General features: G+C 45.2%; 2 protein-coding genes across 8 annotated transcripts in view; one reads left to right on the top strand and one right to left on the bottom strand.

The window, feature by feature from the left end:
- Window positions 1-426: 426 nt before the first annotated feature.
- On the top strand, window positions 427-13,573 carry RBM4B (RNA binding motif protein 4B). 6 transcript variants are annotated; one of them, XR_672939.5, is made up of 5 exons: window positions 446-766; window positions 1,439-1,862; window positions 9,265-9,941; window positions 12,078-12,299; window positions 12,988-13,573. XR_672939.5 is itself a non-coding variant. In XM_508578.9 (4 exons), the coding sequence occupies exons 2-3, from the start codon at window positions 1,451-1,453 to the stop codon at window positions 9,930-9,932; spliced, it is 1,080 nt and encodes a 359-aa protein (XP_508578.4). In that variant the 5' UTR covers window positions 427-766; window positions 1,439-1,450; the 3' UTR covers window positions 9,933-9,941; window positions 12,988-13,573. The 6 variants fall into 6 exon arrangements, 4 of the variants coding, with proteins under 4 accessions (XP_508578.4, XP_016776800.3, XP_054517401.1 ...); XR_672938.5 differs by having other exon boundaries at window positions 12,906-13,573; XM_508578.9 differs by lacking the exon at window positions 12,078-12,299 and having other exon boundaries at window positions 427-766.
- The window catches only part of RBM4 (RNA binding motif protein 4), a 30,646-nt gene continuing 15,135 nt past the window's right edge, over window positions 10,178-25,688 (bottom strand). The window contains exons 3-4 of one of the 2 annotated variants that reach the window (XR_008537787.2): window positions 21,327-21,450; window positions 12,261-12,711 (exon numbers count right to left, since the gene is read on the bottom strand). Coding sequence is in view for 1 of the 2 variants with exons in the window: in XM_009423382.5 (XP_009421657.1) it covers window positions 12,602-12,711 (110 nt within the window). In the remaining variant the exon portion in view is untranslated. Of the gene's footprint in view, window positions 12,712-21,326; window positions 21,451-25,688 lie in introns of both variants that reach the window. The other variant, XM_009423382.5, reaches the window with a different exon arrangement.

Below are 25,688 nucleotides of genomic sequence, written 5' to 3'. Positions count from 1 at the left end.
GCTCACCACAGACCCGGACTGTGATGGACACACAATGAGTGAGAGAGAACCAGACCACGGATACTCACGAGCAAACAAAACATGACTAAGCGTAGCCTGGGTAGCAATGCCTCTTAGGTCTGTCCCAGTTCTGCCAGGTTATCTTTCTGCCCCTTGGTTCTCAGTTTCCGTAGCAATAAATAACACCTCTGCAATGACAAACTTTAATGTTTAAAGCGCTACAAAACAATGACTAGTTTTGCTTAAAATGTGGCGCACCTGTATTTTTGAAATGTTGCCCCAAGCTGCCACAGAAGCCGGCCAGCCCGCTACAAAAGCCCCTTTTTAGGGCCCTCGGGGAGATTCCTCTGTCGTTAGCTCCCCGCCCCCCTCAAAGGGCCCAAGAGCAGGACCCATTGTGATGGTGAGTGACTCCCCAAGGCCTCCGCTTTTCTAGGCAGTGGTTGCGTTCAGAGCCCCTCTGACGCAGCAGTGGCGACCCTTTCCAGGGTGGTGACTGGCTGGTTGGGGCTGGGGGTGGGCTGACCTCCGCGGCGCCGCGCCACCACCAACAGGCCCCGCCCCCGTGCTGCGTGGTCATTTGTATGCAGCCTCGGGATTGGTCACTCGGCTCCCGCGAGGGGAAGGGGAGGGAAGCAGCGCGCACTCGCGCGTGCGTGAGCTGGCGCGCGAGAAAGGGCCCGGTCGCGTCGAGGCTCGAGCGGCCGTCGCCATTTTGTAGGGTTCTCTCTGACGTGGGAGCCGCCGTCGCTGCCGCCACCCGGAGGTGCGAGGGGGTCGTGTGTGTGTGATGTGGGGAGCTCGGGGGCGGGTCGGGCCGGGCCTCCGGCAGACTGCACGGCCCGGATTTGGGTTTCTCATTTTGCAGCGAGAGGTCTGGGAAGACAACGGGAGGAGGCGGGGCCGGGTCTCCGGAAGGAGGCGGGGCAGGGGTCGGGTCGAGTCTTTGTTGGGGCGAAGAAGCTGGAGGGTGGGCCGCTGTGGGCGAGGTGGTTGGTCCCCGGTTTGGGGGAAAGGGGACTTTTTTCTTTTTAGAGTATCTTGAAAGGCGCTAGTGCGCGCAGGAGAGGTACACAGATTTCCCTCCAAAACCTTGTTACCAGGCGCACTGCGATTGATGCCCCTTGCCTTTGCTTGGGCTTTTCCCTTTCCTCATTTTAAGACATGAAGCAGCTAATTCTGGTATTTCATTGCGCTCCACTTCACGGAGATGATAGACTGGGCTATGCCTGCTGACCCTCGACCTCCTGTTTGCATGTCACGCATAGCTCGCACTTCTCGAGAACAAACCGCCCTTCTTCTATTGAGGAAGAATAATGAATGTCTGTACGAGGGTCTTGAAGGTGCAAGAACTTTGGAGGATTAGACGAAAATGCTGCAGTGCACCGAAATTTCCCACCACACCCCTGACTTTTGAAGTCTTGTGTTTCTCTCCCAGGCTCTTGTCAGGATGGTGAAGCTGTTCATCGGAAACCTTCCCCGGGAGGCCACAGAGCAGGAGATTCGCTCTCTTTTCGAACAGTATGGGAAGGTGCTGGAATGTGACATAATTAAGAATTACGGCTTTGTGCACATAGAAGACAAGACGGCAGCTGAGGATGCCATACGCAACCTGCACCATTACAAGCTTCATGGGGTGAACATCAACGTGGAAGCCAGCAAGAATAAGAGCAAAGCTTCAACCAAGTTACACGTGGGTAACATCAGCCCCACTTGTACCAACCAAGAGCTTCGGGCCAAGTTTGAGGAGTATGGTCCGGTCATCGAATGTGACATCGTGAAAGATTATGCCTTCGTACACATGGAGCGGGCAGAGGATGCAGTGGAGGCCATCAGGGGCCTTGACAACACAGAGTTTCAAGGTGAACTGCTCTGGGCCTGGGTAGTAGCGCCGAGTGGGGTCTAGCTCAAAACAGGCAAGAACACAAGACTATAGAACTTGCTGGGTGGTCTCTTCCATTCTGTTTTAGCTGGAAATAATAGATTATGTTTACCGCTCTTAAGCATAATTTACCCCTGGGGAAGCAAACACTTCCCCTTTTCAGGTTTGCTAAGATGTTGCTCACCGACTGCATAGAATCACAAACTGTGGGTTACTTTACCCTGCGGGATTCTTGCATTGATTCGAGTGCTGTTGGAAGTGTAATCTGCTTGGGGAAACGAGTACCTCATGAGAGAAGGGAGGATAAAGGTCCGTGGCTTACCTGCTTCTTTGGTGATGATCAGGAAGCCTTATATTTGAGGGTTTAAGTGCTTAAGATTTATATTCTTTACTGCTTTGGGTGGATACTGGTGGGAAAGAAGAAAAAAGACATCTAGAGGAAGCCCTATATTATAAATCTGGGTGGCAAGTCTGGATCTGCGGGAGTATCTTTTTGTTGATGAAAGTTGTGCAGTCTCTTCAAGCAGAGTCAAAAAAAACATGCCATGGAGTGTTCTGCTCCACCTGTTTATTTCACCCTCAGAAAAGGAAATTTCTAAATATATCAGACTCAATGGGAATGATGGTCCCGCTTCTGAAGAAATTTCAGTACAAGCATCGTAGAGCATATCATACTATTTATACCGATAATAAAGGTACATATGTTGTCATTAATACCACAAGAGGTTGTCAGAAGACTCTAGAACTGTGCTAATATGGTAACCACATGCGGCTTAGTAAATTGAAATTAACAGATTAGATAAAACTTAAAATTCAGTTTTTCAAGTGTATACCAGACACGTTTCAAGCACTCAGTAGTCATGAGGCCTGTGGCTACCGTATTAATAGAGACACAGAACATTTCCATCATCATAGAACATTCTTTTGGATAGCACTGTTCTACAAGTGTTTTGTTAACAGTATCGTCTTGGACCTCATGTTCATAGCCACTTTTGTGGTTCCTAAGTCAACACCTTTTTTGCCCTGAGTGTCATTAAAGGGGTTGTTAAGAAGTACTTTTGGGTCCTCTATTAAAACTAAAAAACAGAATGAGAAAAATAATGGGAGAAGAGGAAAAGTTGACCAGAGAAGGGTAAGAAAGTTTGCATAGTGGAGACGGGTAGAGGAGCACCATCAAGTATCTCTAGCTTCAGCCAGTGATGCCTTGGCCTTTAGCTGCTCTTTAAGGCATAGGGCAAAGGTTGCAGATACTTCCTACCATTAACTAGTGTGTGACCTTGGACAAGTGTTTTAACATTTCTCTGCTTCATTTTCCTCACTAAGATTGTCCCCACTTATGGAGTTAATGATCCCTACTGTACCTCCCTCACAGGATTGTAGTGGGGCTAGAATGAAGAAATCGATGTGAAAGTGTTTTGATAGTAAAAGCTCTTTATGATGACAGGTGATTGCTCTTTGCAACCATGAGTGTTTCTATTCTGGTTAGAAAATTATTGAAAGTGTGATAGCGAAGCTTTCCTTATTGGTTTGCTTTTCTTACATTTGTTTTTCTTTTTCTTATTTTGGAATATTGTTGCATTTTCAGCTTTTAAAAGTATCTTAATTATTTTCATTTGATGGGGGAAATCATCATGATGGACAGTGGAGACTGGGGAAGGAGGGTTTTCTCCTGACAGGTAATGAGCAAAATGTAAAAGAATGTAAAGTTGGGTACAAAATGCAGAGGTATTCTAGTAATGTCATACAGAATGCCCTTACCTTTTAAATATATTTAATACAGGCAGGGTGCGGTGTCTCACACCTGTAATCCCACCACTTTGGGAGGCCAAGGCGGGTGGATCACCTGAGGTCAGGAGTTCGAGACCAGCCTGGCCAACATGGTGAAATCCCATCTCTACTAAAAATACAAGAAAACTAGCAAGGCGTGGTAGTGTGTGCCTGTAATCCCAGCTACTCGGGAGGCTGAGACAGGAGAATTGCTTGAACCTGGGAGGTAGAGGTTGCAGTAAACCGAGATTGTGCCACTGTATTCCAGTCTGGGCAACAGCGAGACTCCTTCTCAAAAAAGAAAAAAAAAACCATATATATATTTAATACAACTGAATAAAAGGAAAAGGACAGGCCGGGTGCTGTGGCTCACGCCTGTAATCCCAGCACTTTGGGAGGCCAAGGCGGGGGGATCACGAGGTCAGAGATTGAGTCCATCCTGCTCAACATGGTGAAACCCCGTCTCTACTAAAAATACAAAAAAAAAATTAGCCGGGCATGGTAGCAGGCGCCTTGTAGTCCCCGCTACTCGGGAAACTGAGGCAGGAGAATAGCGTGAACCCGGGAGGCAGAGCTTGCAGTGAGCCGAGATCGCGCCACTGTACTCCAGCCTGGGGGACAGAGCAAGACTCCGTCTCAAAAAAAAAGAAAAGAAAAAGAAAAACTACCTGAAGTTAATAAAAAAAAAAAAAAAAGAAGAAAAGAAAAAAAATCAGTTAATTGGGGGGAGTTGGCTTAGGATGAATATGTGTTTTAATAAGGCAGGTATAATTACTTTAGGATGTGAGTATCTGAATAATGCAGTGGATCCATAAGATTTTTAAAAACATCACTTCCTTAGAAAGTGCAAACACTAAAATGAATTGGAAAAGAAAAATCCTGTATTTGGTTTTCATGTTCTTAACTTGGCTCCTCTGGAGATAGCACTCTCCTCCTAGTTATAGAGACGTTTTTATAACCAGCTCTGGTTATTTTTCTCCCAGATGACAAGAGCAAGCTTAGCACTGGATAGTAAGTTGTAGTTTTACAGAAAATACAGTCTTGGATACCAGTTTGACACGTTTCAATTTAAGTTATTTTCAGTTGTCTACTAATGAAGGTGGCCTCTTAAAAGGGCCACTTGAGCCCGGGTGAGGTGGCTCACTCCTGTAATCCCAGCACTCTGGAAGGCCGAGGCGGGGGTGGATCACCTAAGGTCAGGAGTTCAAGACTAGCCTGGTCAACATGGTGAAACCCTGTCTCTACTAAAAATACAAAAATTAGCTAGGTATGGTGGCACACGCCTGTAATCCCGGCTACTCAGGAGGCTGAGGCAGGAGAATCACTTGAACCCAGAGGCGGAGGTTGCAGTGAGTCAAGACCGTGCCACCGCACTCTAGCCTGGGCAGCAGAGCAAGACTTAGTCTCAAAAATGAACAAACCAACAAAAAAGTGCCACTTGAACATCTTTTGAACCTTTATTTCTATATGTTAATGGCTGCCATTGAGGCTTTTTGCATTGTATGACTTCTAAAAGGAAGTAGCGGAATCTGAGTTTACCTTACTCTTTCAGGATCTGTTTCCTTTTTACAGCCAGCAGTGAACTCAACTTACTTCCTTAGCACACATAGTTTGTATTGGAAGACCTAAAGAAGCTATTCCCAAATAACAATCAGGCAGCTTAATTGGGAAGAATATGTGAGAGTTCAGGTGTCTTTTTTTTTTTCCCCCTATATGTAAACAAGCATTAAGTCAGAATACTACTCTGTATTAGCTACATCCCCAATCTTTTCTGGATCATGGCACTTGATAGGCGCTCAGAAATTAAGACCCCAAGTTTCCCACTTCTCAGCATTTTAATGCTCTTTTCTGTTACAGCTTTCAAAATAAAACACTTATTGGGCTGGTTTTCTGGAAAATGTTGGCAACAAACTTCAGTAACTTTTGGAAGTCTCAGGAAATCTTAAGCTTTTGGCCTGTCCAAGTGTACTAGAGTAGAAGAATTAATCTTTCATTTTTCTTTGCCCTGGTTCCTTAAGGTATAATAATAGACAGGCATAGTCTTTTTCAATTACTATAAGAACTTTAGGGTATTTAAATTTAAAGGCTAGGCTGGATGTGGTGGCTCATGCCTGTAATCCCAGCCCTTTGGGAGGCCGAGACAGGCAGATCACCTGAGGTCAGGAGTTCGAGACCAGCCTGGCCAACATGGTGAAACCTCGTCTCCACTAAAAATAGAAGAAATTAGCCAGGTGTGGTAGCATGTGCCTGCAGTCCCAGCTACTCGGGGGCTGAGGCAGGAGAATTGCTTGAGCCCAGGAGGCAGAAGTTGAAGTGAGCCGAGATTGCGCCACTGCACTCCAGCCTGGGCGACAGAGCAAGAATCTGTCCCCCCCCCAAAAAAAAATTAATAAAAATAAATTAAAAGGCTAATTATAACCGTTGGAAAGACTGGTTGTTTTGGTTTTTTTGTGGGTTTTTTTTTTTTTTTTTTTTTTCTGAGACAGTCTTGCTCTATTGCCTAGGCTGGAGTGCAGTGGCACAATCTCAGCTCACTGCAGCCTCCGCCTCCCGGGTTCAAGTGATTCTTGTGCCTCAGCTTCCCAAGTAGCTGGGACTGCAGGCATGTGCCACCATGCCTAGCTAATGTTTTGTATTTTTTTAGTAGAGAGGGGGTTTCGCCATGTTGGCCAGGCTGGTCTCGAACTTCTGGCCTCTGGTGATTGGCTCACCTCAGCCTCCCAAAGTGCTGGGATTACAGATATGAGCTACCACACCCAGCTTGGAGAAACTGTTTGAAAAAATTTTTTTAAACTCGTCACCCCTATTATAGATTTTTTTAGTTCTAGGTTAAAAAATTGGGCCGGGTGCAGTGGTCACGCCTGTAATCCCAGCACTTTGAGGGGGCCGAGGCGGGTGGATCACGATGTCAGGAGTTCAAGACCAGCCTGGCCAAGATGGTGAAACCCCATCTCTGCTAAAAATACAAAAATTGCTTTAAAACCACACCAATGGTGGCAGGTGCCTGTAATCTCAGCTACTCGGGAGGCTGAGGCAGGGAATTGCTTGAACCTGCGAGGTGGAGGTTGCAGTGAGCCGAGATTTCGCCACTGCACTCCAGCCTGGGCGACAGAGCAAAACTACGTCTCAAAAATCAAACAAACGCAACAAAAAAATTGATACCTGCATCCTTTTCACAACTACACAGAGGTAGATTTTGCCACAGATAAACTTGATTTCCCACCCTCTAAATAAAAGCAGGAATGAAGATTGGATTTAGTTAAAAAACATCAAGGTAAAATTGCTGGGTTTTGTTTCTCCAAAAAATGGACCCAGAATCTATAAAAGTAAAGTGCAAATTTAATTGAATTTTTTTGTTAAAAATGTTACTTTTAGGTCTCTGGATTGGCTCCTTTTTAGACTGTCATGGTCACTCTGACTTCACAATTGGAGTATAGTTTGTGTCTGTCACATAGCTTAATGTCACCATGTATATTTGAAAGCCAAGTCATTTATAATCTTTTAGTCTAAATTATAGGGAACTATGCATTTGAGATATAAATTGTGGCAGAAATCTGTGTTTCTGTTCAAAGCACAGTTAGCATTGTGGCCCCTAACATCTAACAATTAGGAGCATTTAAATCTCTGAAAACAATGGGATGGCAAAATGCTTTTAGAGATTTAGTGCCATTTTGGGTATCTGCTGACTCTATTGGTGATAGTGGATGCTGCCTGTCTCCTAGCAGTTGGAGGTATAAAGCCTGAGCACTTTTGTTTCTGCTAGAAACCGGAGTGATAGGACTCTTTGACATTGGGCAGAAGGAATTTGACTAAAGTGATATTGCCGCACTAACCTGCTCCCCTCTCAGGGTCAGTGCATGGCACTGTTCTGGCTGCCGTCCTCAATAGGGCTATTTCCAACAGGATGGTGGAGCACAAGGCTTCCTCTCGCATAGCTGCATCCAGAAGAAAGTCTGTTAAAGAGAGAGCAACTTGCTGATTGCAGAGGGGGGATTTGTTCTCAGCAGTCCTTAAGAGTAATGAGAAGCCCTGTTCTTTTTATCTGTACTGACTGCGTTTTCCTTTTTTTTTTTTTTTTTTTTTGAGATGGAGTCTCACACTGTTGCCCAGGCAGGAGTGCAGTGGTATGATCTCCACTCACTGCAACCTCCACCTCCCAGGTTCAAGCGATTCTTCTGCCTCAGCCTCCCGTGCATTTTCTTTTGGCTACAATTTGGAAAGCACTGATTTGATCTCCAGGAGAGTCTTGTGCAACCTGGGACTAAATAATGCCAGGAATACTCCTTTTCTTTAACTGCTTTTAAAGACTTCAGATGCTTTCATCAGTAAGGGTCCATGGGTTTGGTGGTTCACAATCCCTGGGCAAAGATTGTTTTCTTCTCTTAGCTGTTCCTCAGTGCTGGTCATTTCCTGGAAGCCAAAATGGATGTGGCCCATTTGTGTGGGTTCCTAGAGGTCTCTAGGCAAATGCTGCATTTTTCTAACTAGTAGTTAATCCCTATAAACAATTGTAAGTTACATGGCAGGATGAAATGCCAGTCATTTCATTACATGTCAAGACACTGTCCCTAAGAAAGCAGTACTGTTTCAAGATCTAATTCTTCTTGTTGAGAGACCTTGGTCAGGTAGCTTTCCACAGTAGCCTTGGGGGGGTCGGGGGCGGGGGGAGGTGGTGGGCTGAACTGAAATCTGAAAGGTCTTGTAACTCCCAGAGATACTAGAGATGAAGCAGATGACAAGCCAGGTATGGTTTGTGTACCCATCATTGGAGCCTTCTGGTGACATGTGCAAAAATAGCTAGAGGAAACAAGATGGACGGACGATTGATGTGGTTTTTAAGCAGTAGTAAATACTCAGGCCTTAATCCTTAGTCAATCAGTGAGAGATGGGCAAGATGCCGTCCAAATCTGGCTTAACTGAGGTTTTGTTGGTTGATTTTGGAAGTATTGGCAGAATTTGAATCATTACAAGTAATAACAATCTTAGCAGTGAGAAGTGGAAACTTTTCCAATTGTTGTGTATAAGGGGAAAAAGGAAAGTTGTGGAGACAGAAGCAGGAGGGAGTCTGGTCTATTCCTGGCCTAAGTAGAAAGTATTGACTGGTCTCTGAGGAATCAAATTTTCTAGCTCTCATCTGTATTAAACTTCAACTACTGGCAGGGCGCAATGGCGCACGCCTGTAATCCCAACATTTTGGGAGGCCAAGGCGGGCGGATCACCCAAGGTCGGGAGTTTGAGACCAGCCTGACCAACATGGAGAAACCCTGTCTCTACTAAAAATACAAAATTAGCCAGGCATGGCAGCGCATGCCTGTAATCCCAGCTACTCGGGAGGCTGAGGCAGGAGAATTGCTTGAATCCGGGAGGTGGAGGTTGCGGTGAGCTGAGATTGTGCCACTGCACTCCAGCCTGGGCAACAGGAGGGAAACTCCGTCTCAAAAAAAAAAAAAAAAAAAAAAAACTTCAACTACTTTTTAAAGGAGGTTGCTGAAATAGGGTCACAGGTGTGTGCGTCTATGTGTCTTATGACAACTAATTTACTTTTCATTTGGGGAGGAGAGGAAAAAGAATGTCAAGTGAGTTAAAATAAATCTTCTTACATCTGTTCCCTCAAGGCAAAAGAATGCATGTGCAGTTGTCCACAAGCCGGCTTCGGACTGCCCCTGGTATGGGAGACCAGAGTGGCTGCTATCGGTGTGGGAAAGAAGGGCACTGGTCCAAAGAGTGCCCAGTAGATCGTACGGGTCGTGTGGCAGACTTTACTGAGCAGTATAATGAACAATATGGAGCAGTTCGAACACCTTACACCATGGGCTACGGGGAATCCATGTATTACAACGATGCATATGGAGCACTCGATTACTATAAGCGATACCGGGTCCGCTCTTATGAGGCAGTAGCAGCGGCGGCAGCGGCTTCTGCATACAACTACGCAGAGCAGACCATGTCCCATCTGCCTCAAGTCCAAAGCACAACTGTGACCAGCCACCTCAACTCTACTTCTGTTGATCCCTATGACAGACACCTATTGCCAAACTCTGGCGCTGCTGCCACTTCAGCTGCTATGGCTGCTGCTGCAGCCACCACTTCCTCCTACTATGGAAGGGACAGGAGCCCACTGCGTCGTGCTGCAGCCATGCTCCCCACAGTTGGAGAGGGCTACGGTTATGGGCCAGAGAGTGAGTTATCTCAGGCTTCCGCCGCTACACGGAATTCTCTGTATGACATGGCCCGGTATGAACGGGAGCAGTATGTGGACCGAGCCCGGTACTCAGCCTTTTAAAAACTGGAGGTGAGAGATGGGTGGGAATGGTTAAAAGATTCCATTTAGTTCCCTTGAAAGAGACCCATGCTTCATAAAAGTGGCTAGAGCCACCTGTTTGCTCTCCAGACAGTATCCAAAAGGTGCAAATTACATGTTAGTCTTCAATATTTCTCTAGCTTAGGCCACAAGTTCCATTTGGCCTGTCAAGGTGTTAGTGTATGACTCCAACCAACTTGTTCCTTCTGAGAGAACAACAAATTCAATTTGTTAGTGAGAACATTCTTTAATCAGTTGTAAGCATATTTGGGTTACAGAAAAACATTTGAGAGATCTAACATTTGTTATGTGCCCTCTGTATATCATCTACACGATAAGACTGAAATATTTTATTCTTTTACAGAGAAGGGAACTAAAGCTCAGAGAGGTTAAGTACTTTGCCCAAAGTCATTTGATAAATGAAAGGTAGAATCAGAATTCAAATTTGGACCTGTCTGATACCAAAACCCATACTCGCTCTACTACAGAAGTACTGTAGTGGTAAGCTGAAGGGTACAGGTTCAGGGGTTAGTAATGAATATCACAGTGAGAATTTTAACTATTACTTTAGGCTTATAGTTTGCTAATAAAATTGCTACCTGAAGGCAGAGGCAGTGGCTCACTCCTGTAATCCTAACACTGGGAGGCTGAGGCGGGAGGATCACTTGAGCCCAGGAGTTCAAGACCAGCCTAGGCAACATAGCAAGACCCTGTCTCTACAAAGAAAATTAAATTAGCAGGGTGTGATGGGGAGCACCTGTGATCCCAGCTACTCAGAATGCTGAGGTTGGAAGGATCGCTTGAGCCCAGGAGTTAAAAGAGGCTGCAGTGAGCTATGATCACACCACTGTATTCCAGCCTGGGCAACAGAGTGAGACTGTCTCTCCTTTACTTAAAAAAAAAAACCTACTTCTTGGGTCATTGTCCTTTGTCAAAGGAAACTCTTCTAATATCATATCTACATGCCAGAGGAAGTCCTATAAATTTTAAATGTTTACTTCCAAGACATTTACTTGAAAGTTGAATGTTTTGATGTTCTGTCCCATGGGGTCCTTATTGTAATCTAGACCATCTTGTTCTAGATGGGCACTTAAGCCCTGTTTCTTCATGGCCTGTTATGCTGTCATTTGGACCTGGATGCTTCCTGTTTCTCCCAGCAATTTTTGTTTTGTGTTTTTTGTTGTTGAAGAGAGGAACATTTAAGGAGTTAGATAAACTGGTAATTTTCAGATGTGTAGAAAATTGCATAGGTGGTGAAAGCCAATGCCATAGGCTCTGAAATTTTACTATTTCCTACATCAGGAAATGTGTACCAAAAGTGCTAAAATGCCAAGAATAATTTTGAGTATCTAAAGATAGATAAATCTTTTCATCTGAGTGGAAATGGCATTATGACTTTATATTCTCATGGTTTTCCTTGTACCTTGAAATTGAGCATCACTTGAATTGGAGCCCCAGAAGCAAGGTTAAAGTGAGTTACTACTGAGTTTCTGGTGTTCCTAACTTATCCATTTGGTATATATGTAGAAGATAACAAAGCAGCTGTGTACAGTGGCTCGTGCCTGTAGTCCCAACTATTCAGGAAGCTGAGGCTGGAGGATCCCTTGAGCCCAGGAGTGAGAGACTGCAGTTAGCCACTGCACTCCAGCCTGGGCAAGAGTGGCTCCTCTCTCTCTCAAAAAAAAAAAAAAAAAAAAAAAAAAAAAAAAATTAAAAAGCAAAACCACAGCAATTTGCTCTTTTATGTGAATTGAGAAGCAAATGTTATGAACCTGTAATAAGTTGTACCCTATATGCATGTCGCCAAGACTTGAGATCTCTTGAGACCACCATGCAGCTAGTCTGTGTTTATGTGTGAAGCAAATGATCTTAAAATTTATAGTTTGCCATTAATTTTTACTTTTAATGCAGCTGGATCTAGCATGGGGTGGGACATGCTTCCGAAGTAAGCTGGTATAAATCTATCAGATAACCTGTCTCTTATGTTTCAAAGTTAAATATTAAATTCATATATTGTGGTCTTCAAAAGGTATTGCTAGGACATTTTAAAATGAATTTTGACTGCAAGCAGTGGTTGTTCAACTAACCTCTTTTTAGCGATGACTTTTAAAGAAACTTACCTTCCAGGTGTGAACCTCAAATGGACTGAATAACCCTGAGTTGGTTGCAGTCCCAGGAGCCTGATGTTAATGAGGCTGCCAGGATGAAATACTCCAGAACTGTTGGGGATCCAAATTCGGGTCTCACCCTAGCAGAACTGATCCAAGAACGTCACAACTTTTGAAGTCGATTGGCACAGATCAAGACCAAGATTTGGCCCTTTGTCTGTAATAAGTAGAGGAACTTGGTGTGAGTTAAGTTTTTTTTTCCCCCAGCCATTGGTGTCTGGAGTTCCCATCATCAATAGAAGGATTAGAGAATTCTAGGAATGATTTCTTTTGATTTGGCAAGGGAGATTTGGTCAATTAGGGGAACTACTGGAACTGTGGCTCTCTGTGACAGTGTGACATGTAGGTGTGTTGGAATTGGGTGAATGACTGGCTACTCCTTGATATCCTACCCCTTGTGACCATCATTTCTGAAAGCTTGTTTACTGTGAAAGATTAAAACAAAACACATTTAGAATAGTGCAATTCGCCATATATGACATCTCAGCATCTTCTGCTTTTCCTGGACTCCAAAATTAAATTGCAGTTCTTGAAAATGTATGTATGCCCTTTGTTACAGCAACAGTAGCCTTCTGTCACAGGGGTTATCTTGCCTAAAAGATGGATAAGAAAGATGTATTTATCACCAACACATTCTTCAGCTAGATTGCATCTTGTCCTATATATATAGCCATAAGTGGATTCCTATATATAGCTATTGATAGACTGCTAGGTAATTACATGGGACATGAGTTAGATCCAGTCTGACTTGGTTTTGTTTTGTTCTTTTTTCCCCCCTGGAATACAGGACGGGACCCAGGGCGCTTGTACTCGGAGCCAGGCTGCTCTCCAGGCATTGTGTAAGCCTCTTGTGTTGTGCTCTCTTTCAGGTAGGATAATTGCGGACTGAACCCTCGGGCTGCGGTCATATATGAGAACTTGCTCCGCGCGGTCCCCTTTGCCGGGATGTTTCCATTGCTTCATGTTTCAGTAAACAAAAGGAGTTTGTGACCAACTATGTTTTCTTTCTTAATTCTTCTAAGTTGACTTTTCTTTCCTCCTGAAACTAGTCTCTGTAGCCTTTCACTCTGTTCCTTATATTCTCAGCCTCTGAGCAGCCCTAGGTAAGGATTATGCTGGCATCCCCTTTTTCCTGTGCAGTGGAACCCCTCTTATCTTGCTTTCCCTAGGAGTTGAATCCTTCTCCCTGCCTACCTGCAGCATCTCCTTTCCCTTTAAAATGACCATGTAGTGGCAAGCAGCCTTTTACTCTTCTGTTAGCTCTGGACTCTTAACACTGAAGTTACTCTTCTGAAATTGCTAGGACCATTGGGGGTTTTGTTGTTTTGTTTGTTTGTTTGTTTATGTCCGACCTGTGATCGTGGTACAGCATTAGCTGAAATTTACCCTTGTTTTACTCCACTCCTTCATTTAAAAAAAAATTTTTTTGACAAATAAATGTTTCTAACACTTAAATATCTTTTTATGTTTGTCTTTTTATTCTCTCCTAGTTCTTAAGCTACAAAGTTCAAACTAATAGATGTCAGAAATTTAGATATAGAAGGAAGGATTTAAGCCCAGGCATGGTGGCTTACACCTGTAATCTTAGCACTTTGGGAGGTTGAGGTGGGCAGGTCACTTAAGCCCACTGAAGTTCAAGACCAGCCTGAGCAACATGTTGAAACCCTGTCTCTACCAAAAATAAAAAATCAGTTGGCCAGCTGGGCGTGATGGCTCACGCCTGTAATCCCAGCACTTTGGGAGGCCAAGGTGGGTAGATCACCTGAGGTCAGGTAGACCAGCCTGACCAATATCGTGAAACCCCATCATCTCTACTAAAATACAAAAATTAGCTGGGCGTGGTGGCAGGCGCCTGTAATCCCAGCTACTCAGGAGGCTGAGGCAGGAGAATCACTTGAACCCAGGAGGCAGAGGTTGCAGTTAGCCAAGATTGCACCATTGCACTCCAGCCTGGACAACAAGAGCGAAACTCCATCTCAAAAGAAACAAAAACAACAAAATTAGTTGGCCAGGCGCGATAGCTCACGCCTGTAATCTCAGCACTTTGGGAGACCGAGGCAGGCAGATCACCTGAGGTCAGGAGTTTGAGACTAGCCTGGCCAACATGGCGAAACCCTGTCCCTACTAAAAATACAAAAATTAGCCAGGCGTGGTGGCGAGTGCCTGTAGTCCCAGCTACTTGGGAGGCTGAGGCAGGAGAATTGCTTGATCCCAGGAGGCAGAGGTTGCAGGGAGCCGAGATGGCACCACTGTACTCCCATCTCAAAAAAAAAAAAAAAAAAAAAAAAAGCTGGGCATGGTGGTGCATGCCTGTAATCTCAGCTACTCAAGAGGCTGAAGTGGGAGACTCTTGAGCCCAGGAGGTTGAGGCTGCAGTGAGCTGTGATCATGCCACTGCACTCCATTCTGGGCAACAGGAGGCCCTGTCTCCAAAACAACAAAAAAGGATTTAGGTTAGTGCTGTGGCTTCAGTAATAGGTGGTGGGAAGTTAGCCAGATTCTTGAGACACTGCTAAATTTGCTACAGCTGGTGGTGAGGCTACTTTTCTCTAACCAGAGCTGCTCTTAAACCAGTTTAAAGGCTAACAGACTCAGATTAGTAGTGCTAGGAGTAAGCCCTGCATCAGAAAAAGGCTGAGCCAGATTCTCTCCAAGGACCTATCATATTAACTAAATTTGACTTCATAGTTTTCTGGCTCATATTTACAAAACAAAAAGAAAACATATATATATATATATACACACACACACACACATACATACACACACACACACATACACACACACATTTTTGCCTAGTTACCACCCCTCTCCAGTGTTTCTCCTTTTTTAATTTTTAAAAAACAATTAGGCCAGGCACGGTGGCTCATGCCTGTAATCCCAGCACTTTGGGAGGCCAAGGCACACGAATCACGAGGTCAGGAGATCAAGACTAAAATACAAAAAATTAGCTGGATGTGGTGGCGGGCGCCTGTAGTCCCAGCTACTCGGGAGGCTGAGGCAGGAGAATGGCGTGAACCAAGGAGGCAGAGGTTGCACTGAGCCGAGATCACGCCACTGCACTCCAGCCTGGGTGACAGAGCGAGACTCCATCTCAAAAAAATAAAAAATTAAATTCACTTATGAGCTATTAAAAGAGGTCTGTCTTCCCAAGGTGCTAATATTCTGCTAGGATTAGGCTTTGGCTAAAATATTCATACATAGTACTTTCAGCAGAAAAGCAAATCACATATTAATGATTAGCAGTGACATTTTGCAGTAAAGTATGTCTTCTAGATTATGGACATCTTATTTATCTTTGTTTAGATCCCCATAGAACACATTTAATGATGGACTCAACCCTACTTAAGCTTTATTGTACTTTATATGGAAATGTTGATGTGTAAATTCTGACTACATGTGAAATTTTACCTACAATAATAAAGCATTTACCTCACATATTTTATACTTAATCTTGACAGGTGAAGCAAAAATTTTCCCTTATTTCTTAGGGGAATGGTCTGACAAATCTACAGAAGTTAACCTGTCCATCCCTGCACACATTCCAACCAGTGGTGATGTACATAAGGCTCATGTTAGCGTCAGTATTCCCCAAGGAAGCAAGACTGTCTCTGTTTTACAAAAGGGAAAATAAGGCAAAGATGCTGGGATTTTCTTATGATCTGCAAGGCACTATGCAGAGCCAAGAAAAAAAATTTGCAGGTTTTGCTGGCCTCAGCAAAATCTCTGGTGGTTCTGTGCTAGGTTTCAACCAATTTAACATAGGAAGTTTAACATATGCCGGGTGCGTGACTCACGCCTGTAATCCTAGCATTTTGGGAGGCTGAGGCAGGTGGATTGCCTGAGCTCAAGAGTTTGAGACCAGCCTGGGCAACATGGCGAAACCCCATCTCTACTAAAAATACAAAAAATTAGCCGGGCATGGTGGTGTGCACCTGTAATCCCAGCTACTAGGGAGGCTGAGGCACAAGAATCGCTTGAACCCAGGAGGCAGAGGTTACAGTGAGCCAAGATCACGCCAATGCACTCCAGCCTGGGCAACAGAGTGAGACTCTGTCTCAAAAAAAAAAAATAAAAGTATCTTGATTTCTATGTCATTGGCACAAGAAAAAAAATTTTCTGCAAAAGAGTTCTATATCATCACTGCCCAATAACACTCCTGGCAGTGATGGAAGTGTTCCATATCTGTGCTGTCCAATTTGTGGCTACTGTGGTTACTGAGTACCTGAAATGTGGTTTATTCCACTGAGAAACTGAGTTTTTTATTTAATTATAATTAGCTACATGTAGCTAGTGGCTACTCTATTGGACAGCAGTTTAGATAGTAAAATAAGCTGCTCATAGGTGGAGAAAAAGCCCTGCAGAATTGCATAATTTTTATTTTAGAAAACCTTTCACACCAAAAGAGTACTGTTGAGTAGGACAAATGTATTTTTTTGTTTTGAGATGGAGTCTCGCTCTGTCACTGAGGCTGGAGTGCACTGGCATGACCTCGGCTCACTGCAACTTCTGCCTCCCAGGTTCAAGCAATTCTCCTGTCTCAACCTCCCCAGTAGCTGGGATCACAGTCGCGCGCCACCACGCCTGGTGAATTTTCGTATTTTTAGTGGAGATGGGGTTTCACCATATTGGTCAGGCTGGTCTTGAACACCTGACCTCAGGTGATCCACCCACCTCGGCCTCCCAAAGTGCTGGGATTACAGGCGTGAGCCACCACACCTGGCCAATGTTTTTATTCCTAAACCTTACTTCTTATATGATAAATTGCATATTGTGAATACAAAATTCCTTTAGTTCACCAAGTTTCTCACTATAGACCATTTCAGAGTCCCATGAGGCCTCTCAACGTTAAAAGCTCCTGAATTCATTTATCAACTGTTTGAATTCCTACTATGAGCTAGGATGTGGGAACATGGTGATGAATGAGGCATATGTGGTTTCTGTAGCCTCAGATCTACCCCCTTCCTCAGGTTTCCAGATATATAGTGAAGCTGGCATGGCACAGAAAGACACTAGGCCCTCAGGGCACTCAAGATGCTGTTAGAAACTTGTCCTAAGGGCAGAAAAAGGTTGGCTGCCTGCAAGATGGACCAGAAAAGGGAAGCAACTTGCCCCAGATTGGTTTCATAGCTTGTCAGGATTTTGCTTACAAACCTGGTCCTCAGGAAGTCACCTGGCCTAGGAGATTTGGGAAAAGGAAGGAGGGGAGAAATAAATATTCCTGGGAAGAGCTGTCAGTTTGTTGGAAGATCAATCTCGGCTTTCTTCAGACCAGAGCTAGGCTCTGCCGCTGAGGAGAAATGAAATGCAAGAAATGATAGAATCAGCTCCAGGAACTTGCAGGGGAAGAATGAAAAATCTGATGAGATGAATTCAATCTGAAGTGCCTTAGGTTTGCAGGGCCTTTGAGAATCCAGGCCAAATTCAAACCGTGTATCTGTCACCCCTGCAAATCCACAAGAACCCAATGAGGTAGCATCACTGGCTCTCCCAGCAATTAAGGCTACTGAGATTTAGAAAGTTTAGGCCGGGCACGGCCGAGCGCAGTGACTCACGCCTGTAATCCCAGCACTTTGGGAGGCCGAGGCGGGTGGATCACGAGGTCAGGAGATCGAGACCATCCTGGCTAACATGGTGAAACCCCGCCTCTACTAAAAATACAAAAAAAATTAGCCAGGTATGGTGGCACATGCCTGTAGTCCCAGCTACTCGGGAGGCTGAGGCAGAAGAATGGCGTGAACCCGGGAGGCAGAGCTTGCAGTGAGCTGAGATCGCACCACTGCACTCCAGCCTGGGCGACAGAGCAAGACTCCATCTCAAATTTAAAAAAAAAAAAAGTTTAGGCCGGGTGCAGTGGCCTACCTACACCTGTAATCCCAGCACTTTGGGAGCCGAGGTAGAAGGATCACCTGAGGTCTGGAGTTTGAGACCAGCCTGGACAACATGGCGAAACCCTGTCTCTACTAAAACTACAAAAAAATTAGGCAGAAGCCTGTAATTCCAGCTATTCAGTAGGCTGAAGTAGGAGAATCACTTGAACCCAGGAGGCAGAGGTTGTAGTGAGCCAAGATCGCGCCACTGCACTCCAGCCTGGTTGCAGAGCAAGACTCTGTCTCAAAAAAAAAACAAAAAAAGAGACTCACATCTCAAAAAAAAAGAAATTGTGATAAGTACCACAAATTACACAAAATGGGTCCAATGGCAGGGACTAATGGGAGGACATATCTACTAAGCTACAGGTGGTTTGGGAGGGCATTCCAATACTTGATCCTGAAGCTAAGACCTGAAGTTAAGTTAGCTCTAAAGCAGTAAAGAGAAAGGTCCCTTCAGATTAAAAAAAAAAAAAAAAAAAAAGAGGCCCTGAGGCAGGAAAGAGCTCAGTGTATACAAGGATCTGAAAGGAGAGTCAGTATGGTCAGAAAAGGATAGATAAGCAGGGAAAAGGGCCTGAGATAATAAAGTGTGACAGAGGAAAGGCACGTTCAAACTAAGGGATTGGGCATTTTACTTTAGATAAAAGGGGAAGTTGCTGAAAGGTTCTAAGTAACGAAAGAAACATCTGATTTACATACATTTCACAAGATCATTCTGGCTATTAAATGGAGAATACTTTGAAGACCCAAGGGTAAGAAAAAGATGGACCTGGAGGTCACTGTAGTCATCTTGGTGGGAGAGGATAGCATGGTCTAGACTATGGCTGTGGCAAAGACATGGAGAAAAGAGGCAACATGTGATATAAACATGATCAAGAGCTGCTAATGGTTGGGGAGGGCGTTAAGAATGACTACCAGGAATCTGGCTGAAAGAGAGAATGGGATAAGGAAGACTGAAGGAGAAATGATTTTAGAGTGGGGAGTCTCAGGAGCTCTATCTCAGATATACCAAGTTTGAGGTGTATTAAGACAACCAGCCAGGTGCAGTAGCTCATGCCTGTAATCCCAGCAAGTTGGGAGGCCAAGGCGGGCAGAACCCGAGGTCAGTAGTTCGAGACCAGCCTGGCCAATATGGTGAAATCCCGTCTCTAAATTTTGTATCTAAAGATACAAAAATTAGCCAGGTGTAGTGGCACGTGCCTGTAGTCCTAGCTACTCAGGAGACTGAGGCAGAAGAATCACTTGAATCCGGGGGGTGGAGCTTGCAGTGAGCCGAGATCGCGCCACTGCACTACAGCCTGGGCAACAGAGTGAGACTCCATCTCAAAAAAAAAAAAAAAAAAAGAACCAAGAAGAAATGTCAGCTAGGTGTCCAGATCCCTGAATCTTGAGCACAGAAGAGAGGTTTCAAACTGGAGATATCAAGAGTCTTTAGCACCTGGATCAGTGTTACATAACAGAAATACAATGTGAGCCACAAATGCAAACCACATAGGGAACTGAAACAGGTGAAATTAAATTGTATTAATTTTATTTTCCCCAGATAGTCTGGTGGTTAGGAAAAAAAAAAATTTTAATGTATTTTTACCCAATATGTGCAAAAAAATGACCATTTCAACATATAATGAGCATTAAAAACTGAATATATTCTTTTTTTTTTTTTTTTGAGAGACACTCTTGCTCTGTTGCCCAGGCTAGAGTGCCGTGGCCCAATCTTGGCTCAATAGAACCTCCGCCTCCCAGGTTCAAGCAATTCTCCTGTCTCAGCCTCCCAAGAAGCTGGGACTACAGGCACGTGCCACCACGCCTGGCTAAGTTTTGTATTTTTAGTAGAGATGGGGTTTCACCACCTTGGCCAGGCTGGTCTCAAACTCCTGACATCAAGTGATCTGCCCGCCTTGGCCTCCCAAAGTGCTGGGATTACAGGCGTGAGCCACTGCGCCTGGCTTATATTAATTTTTTAAATCCCATAGGTATTTGGTACTCGCAGCACTGTATATGTCTCTGGCTACCACACTGAACAGCGCAACTCCATATGGTATACAAAGCCAAAGCAATGAATGAAGTCTTGAAGAGGATTTCAAACTTGGCACTAGTGATAACTGGGAAAGGTGCCCCTCCTGTGCATTGGAGGATGTTTAGCCACATCCCTGGCGGGAGAAACCCCCTAAATTGTGACAATTAACAATGATTTCAGGGAATCTCTGAGCCTATTCTAGTTGCCCATTTAAAACAAAACGGAAAACAAAAACAAAAAATGGTCAGACTAGGCCAGGCACAGTGGCTCACGCCTGTAATCCCAGCATTTTGGGAGGCCGAGGCAGGCGGATTACCTGAGGTCGGGAGTTCAAGACCAACCTGACCACCACGGAGAAACCCCATCTCTACTAAAAATACAAAATTAGACGGTGGTGCATGCCTGTAATCCCAGCTACTAGGGAGGCTGAGGCAGCAGAATCGCTTGAATCCAGGAGGCAGAGGTTGCACTGAGCCGAGATCGTGCCGTTGCACTCCAGCAGCCTGGGCAACAAGAGCAAAACTCCATCTCAAAAAAAAAAAAATTTTTTTAAAAGGGTCAGACTAGGTGGCTCACGCCTGTAATCCCAGCACTTTGGGAGGCTGAGGCAGGCCAAATGGCTAGAGCTCAGGAGTTCAAGACCAGCCTGGGCAACATGGCAAAACCACAACTACAAAATACAGAAATTAGTTGGGCATGCTGGCATGCACCAGTGGTCCCAGCTACTCAGGAGGCTGAGGTGAGAGAATTGCTTGAGCCCGGGATGAGGTGGAGGTTGAACACGGCACTCCAGCCTGGGTGACATAGGAAGACCCTGTCTCAAAAAACAGGTGGGGGAGGGGGCAGGCGAGGTGGCTCATGCCTATAATTTTTTTTTTTTTTTTTTTTTTTTTTGAGATGGAATCTTGCTCTGTCGCCCAGGCTAGAGTGCAGTGGCGCTATCTCATCTCACTGCACCCTCCACCTCCCAGGTTCAAGTGATTCTCCTGCCTCAGCCTCCCAAGTAGCTGGGACTACAGGTGCGCACCACGACAACTGGCTAATATTTTACATTTTTAGTAGAGACGGGGTTTCATCATGTTGGCCAGGCTGCTCTCGAGCTCCTGACCTCAAGTGATCCACCCCCCTCGGCCTCCCAAAGTACCGGGATTACAGGTGTGAGCCACCGCGCCCGGCCTAATCTTAGTAGTTTGGAAGGCTGAGACAAGAGTATAGCTTGAGCCAGGAGTTCCTAACCAGCCTGGGCAACATAGGGAGACCCCATCTCTACCAAAAGATAAAAATAAAAAATAAATTAGCCAGGTGCAATGGTGCATACCTGTGTAGTTCCAGCTACTTGGAAGGTTGAGATGGGAGGACCGCTTCAGCTCAGAAGGTCGAGGCTGCATTGAGCCATACTCATACCACTGTACTCCAGCCTAGGCAACAGAGCAAGACCGCACCTAAAAAAAAAAAAAAAAAAAAAAAGACTAAAAAATTGATCAGGGGCTGAGGATTAACTACAAAGGGGCACAAGGGCTTTTTGGCTGACAAAAATGTTCTGTATTTTGATTGCAACAATGGGAACAAGATTGTAACCATCAGTTACCAAAATTACCAGTACATTGTCAAACTGGGCATGGTGGCTCACGACTGTGCCTATAATCCCAGCACTTTGGGCGGCCAAGGTGGTGGATCACCTAAGGTCAGGAGTTCAAGACCAGCCTGGCCAACATGGTCAAACTCCGTCTCTGCTAAAAATATAAAAATTAGCTGGACATGGTGGCATGCATCTATAATCCCAGTTACTCAAAAGGCTGAAGCACAAAAATCGCTTGAACCCGGGAGGTGGAGACTGCAGTGAACCGAGATCATGTCACTGCACTCCAGCCTGGGCAATAGAGTGAGACACCATCTTTTTAAAAAACAAAACAAAAGGCCCCCCAAAAAAGTACATTGTCACAATGTGTCAAATTGTTTTCAAAATTGGTATATTTTATTGTTTGAAAATAATACTTCAGGCCGGGCATAGTGGCTCATGCCTGTAACCTCAGCATTTTGGGAGGCCAAGGTGAGCAGATCAACTGAGGCTGGGAGTTCGAGACCAGTCTGACTGACATGGAGAATCCCCGTCTCTACTAAAAAAATACAAAATTAGGCCAGGCACGGTGGCTCACACCTGTAATCCCAGCACTTTGGGAGGCCGAGGTGGGCGGATCACAAGGTCATGAGATCGAGACCATCCTGGCCAACACGGTGAAACCCCGTCTCTACTAAAAATACAAAAACAAAATTAGCCAGGCGTGGTGGCAGGTGCCTGTAGTCCCAGCTACTTCAGAGGCTGAGGTGGGAGAATGGCGTGAACCCAGGAGGTAGAGCTTGCAGTGAGCTGAGATTGTGCCACTGCACTCCAGCCTGGGTGACAGAGCGAGACTCCGCCTAAAAAAAAAAAAAAAAATTAGCCGGGCATGGTGGCGGGCACCTGTAATCCCAGCTACTCGGGAGGCTGAGGAAGGAGAATCACTTGAACCTGCGAGGTGGAGGTTGTGGTGAGCTGAGATTGCACCATTGCACTCCAGCCTGGGCAACAAAAGCAAAACTCCATCTAAAAAAAAAAAAATACTTCAGGGCCGTCTCTTCCTGGTTCTTCCCAGAGTCAGGAAAAACTGGGTTGAAAGGGTGTTTAAAAAAAAAACTCAGAAAAGCTGATTTTTTAAAAAAGTAATCACATTATGACACTGCTTAAAAACCTACAAGACTAGTTGACTCAGAGTGAAGGCCAGAAAGGCCCTAGAAGATTAACTACTAGATCTGCTAACTACCTGACCTCTTCTGCTCCTCTCTCCTCCCACTCACTCTTTTGCCACTGGCCTCCTTACTGTTAGAACACTCCCACCTTAAGACCCTTGCTCAAGATATTCTCTCTACCTGGCGTACTTCTCCCCCAGATACCTGTTGCTAACTTACATCTAATTCAACTCATTGCTCAAATCTCACTTTTTTAAAAGAGGCCCAGGCCGGGTGCATTGGCTCATTCCTATAATCCCAGCACTTTGGGAGGCTGAGGTGAGAATCGCTTGAGCCCAGGAGTTCAAGAGCACCGTAGGCAACATAGCGAAACCCCGTATCTACAAGAAATACGAGTGGGATGTAGTGGCATGCCTGCAGTCTCAGCTACTCAGGAGGCTGGGGCAGGAGGATCAACTGAGACTGGGAGGTGGAGGTTGCAGTGAGCCAAGATCACCCCACTGCACTGAGCCAAGATCACCCCACTGCACTGCAGTCTGGGTGACAGAGTGAGACCCTGTCTCAAAAAAAAAAAAAAAGAAAAGAAGTGCCGAGTGCAGTGGCTCATGCCTGTAATCTCAACACTTTGGGAGGCCAAAGCGGGTGGATCACCTGAAGTCAGGAGTTCGAAACCAGCAGGGCCAACATGGTGAAACACCATCCCTACTAAAAATACAAAAATTAGCCAGGCGTGGTGGTGCATGCCTGTAATCCCAGCTACTGAGGAGGCTGAGGCAGGAGAATCGCTTGAACCTAGGAGGCAGAGGTTGCAGTGAGCCGAGATCATGCCACTGCACTCCAGCCTGGGCAACAAGAGCAAAACTCCATCTCGAAAAAAAAATTTAGCTGGGCGTGGTGGTATGCGCCTGTAATCCTAGCTACTCAGGAGGCTGAGGGAGAAGAATCACTTGAACCTGGGAGGCGGACGTTGTAGTGAGCCGAAATGGCGCCACTGGACTCCAGCCTGGGCGACATAGAGAGACTCCATCTCAAAAAATAAAAAGAAATTATCTGTAGGCCGGGCACAGTGGCTCACACCTGTAATCCCAGCACTTTGGTAGGCTGAGGCAGGATGATCACTTAAGCGCAGGAGTTCAAGACTAGGCTGGGCAAAATGGGAAAACCTTGTCTCTAAAAAAAAAAAAAAAAAAAAAAAAAAAAAAAAAAAAATTAATCAAAACTGAGCTGGGCGTGGTGGTCCGTGCCTGTAGTCCCAGCTACTCAGGAGGCTGAGGCGAGAGGATAGCTTCAGCCTGGGAGATCAAGATTGCAGTCAGACATGTTTGCACCACAGCACTCCAGCCTAGAGGACAAAATGAGACCTTGTCTCAAAAATAAAAAAATTTTTTTTTTTGAGATGGAGTCTCACTCTGTCACCCAGGCCGGACTGCAGTGGCACTATCTCGACTCGCTGCAAGCTCTGCCTCCCGGGTTCACGCCATTCTCCTGTCTCAGCCTCCCGAATAGCTGGGACTACAGGCGCCCGCCACCACGCCCAGCTAATTTTTTTTTGTATTTTTAGTAGAGACAGGGTTTCACCATGTTAGCCAGGATGGTCTCGATTTCCTGACCTCATGATCCGCCCGCCTCAGCCTCCCAAAGTGCTGGGATTACAGGTGTGAGCCACCACGCCCGGCCAAAAATAAAATTCTTCTAATAGTAGGATTTGGTGGCATATGCCTGTAGTCCTAAGTACTTGGGAGGCTGAGACGGGAGGATCATTTGGGCCTGCGAGCTACGGCTGCAGTGAGATAGATAACACCATGGCACTCTAGCCTGGATGACAGAGCAAGACCTTGTCTCTAAAATAAGTAATATTTTTAGAGAGGGTCTTGCTGTTGTCCATGCTGGACTTGAACTCCTGGGCTGCTCAAGCGATCCTTGCACCTCGGCCTTCCAAGTACCTGAGACTACAGGTGCATGCCATTGTGCCCTGCTTATTTTTTGCCTTTTTAATTGAGGCATATATTCAAAGTGTGATTCCCTATCCTGGGCGACAGAGCAGGACTCTGTCTCAGAAAAAAAAAAGAAAAAAGAAAACCCATGTATAATTTTTGACTTCCCAAAACTCAGTAGCCTGCTGTTGACTGGAAGCCTTACAGGTCATACGTCAATTAACATATTTTGTGTGTTATATGTATACTGTATTCTTACAATAAAAGCTAAAGAAAAGGTTGGGCGCGGTGGGTCACACCTGTAATCCCAACACTTTGGGAGGCCAAGGCAGGTGGATCACCTGAGGTCAAGAGTTCGAGAACAGCCTCACCAATATGGTAAAACCCTGTCTCTACTAAAAATACAAAAGTTAGCTGGGCGTGGTGGTGTGTGCCTATAGTCCCAGCTACTCGGAAGGCTGAGACAGGAGATTTGCTTGGACCCAAGAGGCAGAGGTTGCAGTGAGCCGAGATCGCATCACTGCACTCCAGCCTGGGTGACAAAGCAAGACTCCCTCTCAAAAAAAAAAAAAAAAATCATTAAGTAGAAGTGAATCATCATAAAGGTGTTCATCCTGATAGTATTCATGTTGAGTAGGCTGAGGAAAAGTAGGAGGAGGGGTTGGTCTGGCTGTCTCAGGGGCGGCAGAGGCAGAAGAAAATCCATGTATTAGTGAACCTGCACAGTTCAAACCCTTGTTGTTCAATGGTCAACTGTACAAAGGAAGCCCCAAACTCAGTTTGGTGTCAATCTTCCTTACGTTGTGAAACTGAGAAGTCCCATCTTGTTGCATAGCTGAATACAAACAATTCTGATGTTGGACAGAGGAACTCAAACCAGCAGGCACACACAACCCTCAATGGAACCACCAGCTCCCAGTGGACAGAGTACTCAGCCTCCCTGTTAGTTGTGACAACTTAAGACAAAAATGAGAGCAGTAATAAAATGCTCAATTCACTCATCACTAGCTACGTACTTT

This window comes from Pan troglodytes, chromosome 9 (assembly GCF_028858775.2).
Source record: "Pan troglodytes isolate AG18354 chromosome 9, NHGRI_mPanTro3-v2.0_pri, whole genome shotgun sequence".
NCBI classification, from domain to species: Eukaryota; Metazoa; Chordata; class Mammalia; order Primates; family Hominidae; genus Pan; species Pan troglodytes.
This window is presented reverse-complemented; position numbering and strand designations above follow the sequence as displayed.

What these genes read in the sequence shown, in the direction of transcription:
- RBM4B (XM_508578.9), top strand. Translation starts at nt 1,451, where the DNA reads ATGGTGAAGCTGTTCATCGGAAACCTTCCCCGGGAGGCCACAGAGCAG. An exon ending in TGACAACACAGAGTTTCAAG is followed by an intron (nt 1,863 to 9,264) that starts GTGAACTGCTCT and finishes TGTTCCCTCAAG; the next exon opens with GCAAAAGAATGCATGTGCAG.